Genomic DNA, 11,691 nt, shown 5'->3' on the forward strand with positions numbered 1-11,691 from the left:
GTTGTTAATAAAGCAATATTTTACATGGTAGTTAAGTTGTTGCTATATTTTTCAAAACATTATCTTTGTTATATTATAAATATTTAATAATTACAATAATATCATAATATATTTATTCATATTATACTATTATTATTAACTTTGAGTCAATCACCACCTCTGTAAACAGAGTGATAAGTTATTGCTAAAATGAATCTTCACATTTAAAAATGTCATATAGAAATAGTGTAGTAATAAAAATATATTACACCATATTTAAATTGATAATTTAAAAATAAGCGGTAATAATAGATGTATGCATATATACTGTAATATTTAAAAATACACAAGATAAATATTTATATGGAAAAGATACATTTAAAAATATTTAAACCATTCTAATTTTCACACAGATGGCTCTATCCCTCTGTCCGTGTATCCTCGTAACTAAATAATTCAATAAATAATGTTTAAAAAAGATGTAAGTTTAATAAATTTTTATTATGTGACTTGGCTGTTATAAAGAATGGTATATACCTATATAATTTAAAATTTGAATAAAATAACTTACTGAAACTATACGTTCTTGTTATTAATGAATACTCATAGTAACAAAAACTACCTAAGACGTCACAAATTTACGTGCAATTTTGTTTTAAGTTGGGAACAAATTATAATGAAATATCTAAAGTTATACAACAAGCTTTTAGAAATATCGCTACTTCGGACAACACACTTTTGGGTAATTTAAGTGTTTTAAGGAAGGTAGAACATTCATGAGACAATTAACCAGGTAGAGTAATCTAAAATGAATGGAACTATAGTTTGTGTTGTGAATAACCATCGATTACCAATTAGAGAAATGGTAGGATTATTATGGTTTTCGTAAATATATATAAATATAAACTAAACATTTGAGCATGAACTGAATTGCAGCAACATTTATTTATTGTCTTTTAACCAATAAACATAAACAAATTAGAAATTTTAGGGCGAAAATGTTTTCTAAGGTAGAAAAGGATGACACTAGGTGTTTTTCCTCAAAATTTCTTTGAAAGTAATAATATCTGTATTTAGAATAACATTGTATTAACAAAGTCATACTTAAAAAATCCAAATATTTTATAATCACTCCTAAGAAATTTGAAATTATCATGTTTTATTTAAAACAAGCTTAAATACCGTCATATGTTTTACAATCAGTTGTATTAGAATAAATAAAACTACTTTGTTAGTGATTATGATTGGTTTGAATTACATTATTTAAAAATTAGGGTTAAAGACTTATAGACATACGTAGTATTACAAATGCAAATAGTAAAAAGACAAAACTAAAATACCTTATAAAACTATATTTAGCGTGTATACTGTATAGATTATGTCTTAGAACATAACATCTTATTCAACCATAAGCCATAACTTAAAAAACGGTGCATGAATTATATAATATAAATCACGAAACCGAAAATAATAAAAATATTTTAATCAAAAAGTAGATATTATTTCCTAACATTTGTAAAACATGATTTTATCTAAATTTAAACTTTATGTCACATTAATTTAAACAAATTAATATTTGTAGACCCATAGTCTACGCTGACCTTGAAAAATATTTTTTTCCTGGTGTTAATAAACATTAAATTAAAATTATATACTTATTCTTAAGTACGAAATATAATCGTTATTAACGTAATATCTAAGTATAATTTAAACAAAACTCATGAAATGTGTATAAATTATACAATAACCTATCTACCTAATATACTCTAACATACCTTAGTATACTTATAAGGTAAATAGGAAGTCGATTAAAATTTGTAATCAAATAAATTTAGAAAAAAGAAAACTAGGATAAATTAAATAAGTTATTTAATTTCGATGAAACCAACATCAAAAGTATAGTTAAATTTATATTTACAGTTCGTATTTTAATGAACTCAAGGTTTACAACTTCAATGTCAATCATATTTTAACAAATTTGCCATTTTTTAAAAACCATAATGTATATTATATTTATAAAGTAGTAAAGTAAATTATAATTTCTACACATAAAATATATAGCGTCCAATTACTTAAATGATATGTCATTACACACAAAATTGTATATCCAAAATGCAATGAGTATAATGTACTATACTTATTAAACTTACACAAAAGAAAAATATTTGAAAATATTTGAAAATAATATCACGATGCTGTTATTTATTTTCATGATTCAACTAAAACTAAAAGCATTTCTAAAAAATAGTAAAAAGTAGATATTATAAGTAGGTACACATGATTATATTAATATAAATTATGATATTAGACTGGCAATCATTATTTTTAGGTAAAAGAATAAACTTGATACTAGAAAATGTTATAAACTGTATTTATAGTTATTTTCAATTAAGTAATTGAAATAAAAATAATCTAAAAATATTATCCTGTGATCTAGAATTATTATAAAAAAATTAACAACCAAAAAAAAAAATAAATTAATTGACATTTATACGCAATGAAATATATAAAGCATTTTAGATAAAAACCCTCAAAGGATTGAAAATATATAAGAATTTTTGGCGAGTACAAAAAATAGAGAACAAAACATAGATACGACTAGACCAAAATTTTTTGGGAGTACACAAAAAGTGAAGAGTTCGCAAATAGCTGGGAACACAACAGGTACTTATTTTTCTTATTATGCAATATAGAACAAAATATTTTAACTAATAGTAATATTTACTTCAAAATAGTTTGGTATTAAAAGACACAGAAAAAAAACGTCCTACATGAACTGTTTTATTATTAGACTGGTTGACAAATAATATGGCTGTTAGATAAAGCTCATTAAAATTAATGTTAACAATATGGTCGACTGTGCTTACCACGGACAGACTGCGCCAATTTAGAACCTTACCAGAATGAAAAACTTTTGGAACACGAATGTTCTGTGAATTCCCAAGTGGGTTCTATATAAAACCCCACGGTCTTCTATACACCAGCAATCACGGTAAGCTCGGTCAAATAATGTAGTTAAACGGTATAATATATGAATTACATTGGTATTCAGTATAATTGAAACAAACGGATATTCAAGATATTTTCCATTGGTCATTAATCAATTGTACGAATACTACGAACTATGTCTGTTTCGTCGCCGCCCGACGTTTAACGACTTCCAAGCTGGAGGGTTAATTACGCCAATGTCTGTAACTCTCAAAACGAGACAAAGACAATATCAAATTAAATTCAATTAAATCATGTATGAGCATGTGAATTATATCAGTTGATGACAAATAATATAGGTTACTGCCTCATATCTTTTATGGTGGCATGGTATATACTTACATATTATAACTTATATATTCGACTCGCGGACATAAAAATAATAAATCCATTGCGGTGCGAAAATACTTATTAGTCATTAGTCATTACAAAGTTATTGCATTATTACTAACAAACAATCTTATTGATACGTATTAATAATACTCATAAAACATAATGTAATAATAATAATATATAAAATGTTATGTTATGATAGTGACATATTACGTCTAATTTATCACAAAACACCAATAAACCAAACATTTTATTTTTATAAAAGCCGAACAGAATAGTTCAACGCTTTATCTGCAAAAGTCGATTTCCACTGTTAACCCTTTTCCCTCTATTAAATACATTAGTTATTTTATTATAAATTTTATCAATTATATGAAACTACGAATTCTAATCCAAAAATTAATGCATACTTAACGATTTTCAGGAGTATAATTAAACGATTTCCCCATCAATTTTTAAATTTCCTTAAATCTTTGCAACCGTTTCAGTTACTACTGCTAATAGTGAAAGGTATTTTTCAAAAATTAAACGGTTGAAGAGGTAATTGCGGAACACGACTAACGAAAATAGATTAAAGGGTTTGGAACTTTTGAATATTTATAGAGAAATAAAACTACAGCCAGCTGGAAGACATTTTGAACCAATTAACCAAAATAAATAAAAATATGTTTGTTGTAGATAAATAGTAAATATTATAGTTATATTCAGAAAATTGTTTTGTTTTTTTATATATAATTCAATGAACAAACAAAAAACTAATTAATTTCATATTAGGGTGTTTATAATATATATTTATTGTATATATACATGACTAAACTTGGGTTTTGAATAGTTCAATTGAATAACAAAACTAACGAAAAATGTAAAAACTTAGTTTAATTTACACTTAAATCTCCATTTTACATAATCTTAGCTACGCCACTTTTACCTACATACTTATATGTTTAATAGCCTATTTAATTTATAGATAATATTACTAGGTCGATTTTACTATATTTCTACTTAATATGAAAGGACTTTGAAATTGTATCCATACATAATGTGAAAAAAATCGTGCTCCTTTTAGCTGCCTACTATAAAGATATAGATTACTAATATCAACGTTCTAGAACGTGTGAAATACGATACTATCAACAATTCATCATGTCACTAGATCTCCACACATTGAGAAAATCACTCGAAATTGGAGAACCTGTCATTATTAGGTAGGTACAAATTAATATTTTCTTTCGGGGAACTAGGTCATGCAATAAATATAAATTTGGGCATCAATCATGCAAAATATAAAACATCAAAAACTTTATGAAGTTTAAAATATTAATGCGAAATTAATTTAAGATAAAAATTGCAATTTAATAATTTCAAGTTAGTATGTACCATAGGTACATTTATTTATTTTTCAATACTTTCGTTTTTTACATAATTATTAATTATTTTTTAAATTTTTTAAGTGGTACTAAAAAGTTTGTTCTTTCTTAGTTTAAAAAACGTATTATGCTTGTATTTTAAAATTTTTATAACCTCAAGATAACAATTATACCTTTTTTAATGTATTCAGCAGATAAAACACTTTACAATTTTATCGGTTAATACTTTCATAGATTCCTCATATAAATGATGACTGCTTACATTTTTCACATGAATATTACATTAAGTATCTGTCTTACAAGTTATGGACCAACCCTATGTACATACATTTGTATTTTATCAATACGATAGCGGAAGTACAAGTATTTATGTATTTTACTATTTATCTTAACCTATAGCTGAATATAGCCTTTATTCGTTTCATAGTAACAAGGATATAAACACACATGATATTCACTTTTTAGAAACGTAACTATTAATATTTTTTATGACAAATTGTATTTTTTTTCTTCAAATAATATGAATATTCTATTCTATTTAAAAAATAAAAAACCATTGTACAAAATATGGTACAATTATAGAATATAATTTATGTTCAATTTTCTTGGTTATACCATATTATGTATACATTATTGACAAATTATATTATACGTTTACTTAATATAACTTTTTATACTAATATTCGATATGGCTCTGTTCATAATACATTATTATTAAAAACCTTATCCAGTATTATACACAATATACATTGAAAAATATCTAATATTATAAACAAATATACACCATTATCAACAGACAATATAATAGAACATAATATAAGCTTCACTACACATTAAAACCGAATTCCAGTTTCAAATCTACGGCCTGTGGTCCAGATTCAGCCATCAAGCTAATCGAACTTGCCTACCAAGCTAACTGATACTTACAAAATATATTAGTTAAAGAATTCATCTTTTTTTTTTTTTTACTAAATTGGAAATAATAAAAAAAAAGTAATTGTTTTATTATAATATCTTTCATACATTTTAATACTTTTCTATTCTTCTCTAAAAAATTTTGGCCCTCAATATCAAAGCATATACCTACGTATTAAATATGGCCAACAATAAAAAAAAAAAATGCGGAGACACTTATATTGGTTATTTAATAATTCTAATAAATAAATTAAATAATTACAATAAGTGAAGTACTACTGTTAAAGACAGTTACAGTTTATTTAAAAATTGGAAATTTAAAGAAGTATAATTTAGATAATATTAGTTAAGAATTTCCATCAATACTCTACACAAATAATACTATAGACCCCAATATCAATAATAAAAAAATACACACAAAGTATTATAATCGATAATTTTTGAACAAAATGAAAAAAAAAATTATTGTAATAGAAATATGATAATATATAACCGTATCATAAATGTAGTAAGTAGTGTATGAATAAGACATAAGGCAACCCATTATATATACAAAGTATAAAATTATGTTGTATAAGTTGTGGCATAGGGCATGTGTATTTTTTGTTGTACAGCATATTTTTGCTGATACCTACGTTTAAATTCAATATGACTTAAAATACAATTAATATTAACTATTAAATATTTAGCTATAAATAGTAACATAAAATATAAACTAGATAAACAAAAAAAAAAAAAAAAAAAAAAAAAAAAAAAAAAATTGAAAGAAATTTACCTATACTACAAATAACTTTCAGAATGTTTAAAAAATATATGAATACTTTATAATCAATTATTATAAAGCAAATTAAATATAAAAATCGTTGTCGGATTAAAGTTTACTTTTCAAATAAACAATTATATTAAACACGTTAATTATAATAAGTAAGTTTTTTAATACTTTTTTCATTTAAAATGATAACATAGGTAGGTACTCCATATGTGTGTGTACTGTGTATCAGTACTATTGCAAGGTGTTTGTATCGTCGAAGTAATAATGAATTAATATTTAACTACGATACTACACTAATAAAATGTTGAAAAATACACAAAATACTGTATTCATTATACAGTTAAAAATAAGAACACTAAAATAAGGCGTGGTGTAAAGATTATTTACACATTACACAGTATTTGTATGGTCAGTATAATAATATAACTATATTATATAATATAATATCAGTTTTTTTATTTTCACGATAAATAAAAAAATAATTCTCAACTAAGTGCTGATGAAATCATAAAAATGAAGAATCACTAATTTTACTAATTAATAATAAAACGTATACTTAAATAATGCCATAATAGAAATCTAATGATAATTGATAAGTAAAATACTATGTCTTGGCTAATGTGAAAATCGCATAACAAATTTTATGAGGTGTTATTTGTCATTATAAAATAGTTAGTTTTTCAAAAATTTGTTTGCGTAGAATTTTAAAAATTTATACCAATTGAAAATAGCGTGTATTTTCACAACTGAGTACTTACTATAGGTACTATAGCTTTTAAAATTAAAAAAAAAAAACAATTTAAAAGAATTTAAGTACTTGCCTTAATATAATATAAATTTTTATATTATTATTTAATATATAAAATGGTAAATTATACTTTACATACTTATTTTATATTCTTTAAAAGAAAAATAAAACACTATTTAGTCATACCCATACAGAATTAAATTCAAACTTCAAAATATTACCTCCATAATTTATTATGAACAAAAAAAAATATATTGTATTGAATTAAGGTCATATTATTTTTTGCACACACAGTAAACTGGTTTTTAATCACATTTATAGCTTTTTATTGCTATAAAGTATATACTTAGGTATAATAAGTATACTATGTATATTGTATATAATTGGAAACGTCAAATCGTTAATTGTTAAGATGAAAAAAACAACTCAACATATTAGTTTTACATATGTATAATTTAATTATTGTATGTCTTGTATTTATAATTTAAAAAAAATAAAATATAAAATAGGTAATAACTGAAAGAACATTCTATATATATATATTATATAATATATAATATATATCCATTATATTCAAAACAATTTAATATAAATTTCTAATTTTAAAAATGTATTAAGGTTGGAATAATTGTTTGACAATGATAAAATCAAAAGGTCACACAATAACCATAAACTAGTAATATATAACTTCCATCAAAATAAATGTACTCTACAGCCAATCTAATTTATTCGATAATTCGAGTAATACTTTTTTATGTATTGGTTTAGTTTGATGCACTAAAATTACAGTTTTATTAGGTCATTGAGTAATCTTCCTATCAAATCGATGACGTCATTGTTAAGGCAATTGTCTCAAGGGATATTACGAGTTAACATCACACTATTAACAAGCGTTCTTATCGACACTCCCTCTTTTGCACACACTATAATTTACATAAATGCTGGAAAAATTAACCTATAAAACTATTTATAATATTTATATTGATAGGACTCTAGAGACCAGCAATAATATTAATTGAAACACATATAAATTCCAGTGAAACGGAATATTTTTTAGAAATGTATAACAATTTTAAAAAGGATTTTTTATGTTGGAAATAAATTTTTATGTAAATTCACAAAAACAAAATTAATTAAATAATTAAACATGTACACTGATAGCTACTAATTACATATGAAATAATATCTACTTTCAATGGAAATAGTAGTCTTGTACCTAGTAATAAATGTTTTGTCGTCTAAAATTGCAATTTGAGAAATAAAAGAAATTAACAAGTCTGGGTATATATTTTTTTTAATTCATTACCAATGCCTATCTGTATTTAATGAGAATTGTTAGATAATAAAAAAATTAAATGAGGGATAATCGCACTCAAAGATAATATTATTATAGTCGAAAGCAGTCCAGAAAGCGCATGTTAAAAGAAAATATCAACAATACCGTAGGAAGTTTGGCATGTTTCCATCCTAGTTCCATAAGTATTTCTTTGGAGAGCTGTCATCGACAACCCTATACCAAAATAATATATAATTCAAATAAAATTGTGAAACTGTTTAATTTCCAAATGCACTATTTTAAGGTTTTAAAAAAATCTACTTGAAAGCAGCCTAAATCATTCCAGCCTGAATAAGGCGACGTTGTAACAACAATACAGATTCATTATACCAACCATTAGCCCCGTTTGAACTCCTTGTCCACGGAGACTACCCGCAAAGACTGCGTTAACACCATATAATACACATATGCGGGATAATAATTCCCAAAATAAAAGTAGTGTAAAATCTTATAACACGCTAGAGCAACGATATAACAATCAACGTCGTGTAATATTTTTTTAGTTTTCATCTCTGAAGGTGGTGAAGCAAACACAGTCGCTAGAATGTAGGTCCTCTATTGGTCCGTAAAACACACCATACCAACATAATTTGTGTGTGTCCAGATTATTAATTTATTATTTATAATAAATTATAATCTATTTATCGTGGATTAAAATGTAATTGTCCGCTACTGCAGCCGTTTGTTCTAAAAAAGGAAACCCTATCCAAAGATAAATACCTAATAAAGGCAAATTAAATATATCAATATATCGACGTTGCATGGGACATAAAAGCAACACGTTTTTACAGTAGTATTTCTACTGATATAATAGGTTTAATGATACTTCTTGGACCAAAGAAGAATAAAACTAATCTTACTTCACCATGGAATTATTATTAAATAATCACTATATAGGTTTAAACATCGAACAAATTAAATATTAAAAAATAAACAAAATTATCTTTGAACTGAAACACAAATTTGTTTTTTAATCATAATTTTGATTGTTGAATAATGTCACCAAATATTTATATGAATATACATATATATATAACTCTATAATACAATTAATTTGGTTAAAAATTTATTTATTATTCATATTAAATAATTTTGTAAAGCTTTTTGTAATGAATATACAAAAAGGTCTTTTTATAAATAATACTCTATATATTGTAAGAGATACGAATTGTTCCAATTTTATCTTAGAAAATAAAATATACATTATATGGAAATACTTAATTCTGAGAAAATATAAAAGAAAATTATTTTTTTTTTTTTTTAGTTACATCCTTCGCTAAATAGACTAACGATATAAATATAATAACAATAACAATGATATTATTTATTTTTATTTTTTTTAAATTGAAATGAGAACTTAACTAAGTGCTACATTCTAACAAACATTCATAACTAGATGTTTGGAAATACAATTTTTACATATCATGAATGATCTTCAATCATATTTTTTAAAATATTAATTTATAATATCGTGTAATTTTGTGAAAAAACTATATAAAGAATAATCAAATGAATCAAATGTATACATACATTATATAAAAAAAAATGAATCAATACCACCTAGTATGTACAGCAATGGAAAACAAAAATAGTAATAATAAAAAATCTACTGGTTAATACTTTTTTTTATTTTTCAGATCTGTTTTACAAAAACAAAAAATAATAATAATAACTTGAATTGTAAAAGATGAAAGAAAAAATATTCTTACTTAATATTATGCGTACAGACTACGTATACTTATTTAACAAAAAATATCTCCAAATAAACTTGAAATAAACAATAAAATTGTTTTTACCTGAAATTTTAAATCAATTTATTACACTAAAAATAAAAGAAAAAAGAAAACGAAATTACATTTTAATACAAAGACATTTTATAAACAAACAAATATAACAATTGTCATATATAATTTTTTATAATTTATACAAACTTAAAATTGAATTATTTTACGATGTCCTGTTATGTGCTTAATAACATGTATTTGCACAGTATGACATTAATTAAATAAAATTATAAATACAACCGAAATAAATTTCAATACACATAATAAGATAACGAAGATTGTTTCGAAAAACGTACTTATACTGCATAATTAAACCTAAAAATACAGTGTAAGTAGAGGTACTATACATTTTTATAAAAATCAAGCAAACATCAGATTTAATTTTTGATTAGAAGTTCTCTTACACTTATTTATTGAGCACTAAATATGTATATTAGTTTTCTATATTATCTGGACAGTAAAAATAATAATTACATTAGTTAAATTAATGTTCTGCACACTAAACAATGTAACACAAACACTAAACATATATTATTTTAGCATACAGCACCACGTGCAGAACTTGATGGTGCTTAAAAACAAAGTAATAATTTGTCAGAACGACGGGTAAGTAAAATTTTCTTTTAAAATGAAAAATCCATGAAAAGTCCATTGTTTATAAACGAGTACATTCCCACCGTTCCGGATTCAAAAACCTATTACATAATTCTAAGTTATAACACATTTGACTTTACGAATATAAACTGGTTGTTCAAACGCTCAAGTTAAGATGTGAAGACGATGACGAACATCGGGGAGTGATGAGATACCACATACAACTGCGCAGTTGTGAATTTACGCAACAGCTAAACTTAACACACGACATGAAATATAAATAGTTACACGGTAAAATAACATCTGGTTGACATATTCCATCACGTATGTATTACACGATTAACGGTGCAATGAACAATACACAATATTTTATGCATTTATACCTAATATAGGTCTTAGTTTAATTAATAAAGTATAGTTAAGTACGCTTCGGTACTGACCTGTGCAGGAACGGTAATTACCCATCGAGGGTGTCTGCCGATCCCGGAGCAGGCCAAACACGTGGCGAACGGAAACATCGGGCCGGCTGCAATGGCGGTGACTCCAGCGATAACGCCGACTGATACGGTCGGCTTGTGAACGCGGTGTGTGTTGGTTTGTAATAGTGTGTATCGCGTGTATATGTTTGTTTGCGTACAAGTGATCGTACTTACCCGCGCGTGTGTAGATTTAAAACGCACCCCGACGGGGGCTTCTCGATAGCGGGAGGGCAATGCGGCGGTAACCGATCGCATGCGCTTCTAAATAGGTTACCAAACACGACTTTTCACCATCTATACCACCGCCACTGCTGTATATGTATGCGCACACCTAACCTACTACTACTATTACTACTACTACTACTACTACTACTACTACTACTACTACTACTACTA

At 25.1% G+C, this 11,691-nt stretch overlaps 1 protein-coding gene across 3 annotated transcripts in view; it reads right to left on the bottom strand.

Annotated features, from left to right (window-relative positions):
* LOC112602328 (high affinity cAMP-specific 3',5'-cyclic phosphodiesterase 7A-like) overlaps nt 1–11,691 on the bottom strand; it is a 114,852-nt gene that overhangs the window by 81,235 nt on the left and 21,926 nt on the right. The window contains exon 1 of one of the 3 annotated variants that reach the window (XM_025350350.1): nt 11,257–11,658. The exons of 1 other annotated variant lie outside the window; for it this stretch is intronic. In XM_025350350.1, the coding sequence (XP_025206135.1) occupies nt 11,257–11,550 (294 nt within the window). In that variant the 5' untranslated portion in view covers nt 11,551–11,658. Of the gene's footprint in view, nt 1–11,256; nt 11,659–11,691 lie in introns of those variants that run through there. One more of the 3 variants, XM_025350349.1, reaches the window with a different exon arrangement.

This window comes from Melanaphis sacchari, unplaced genomic scaffold, assembly GCF_002803265.2.
Source record: "Melanaphis sacchari strain LSU unplaced genomic scaffold, SCAv2.0 Contig85_pilon_pilon, whole genome shotgun sequence".
Taxonomy (NCBI): domain Eukaryota; kingdom Metazoa; phylum Arthropoda; class Insecta; order Hemiptera; family Aphididae; genus Melanaphis; species Melanaphis sacchari.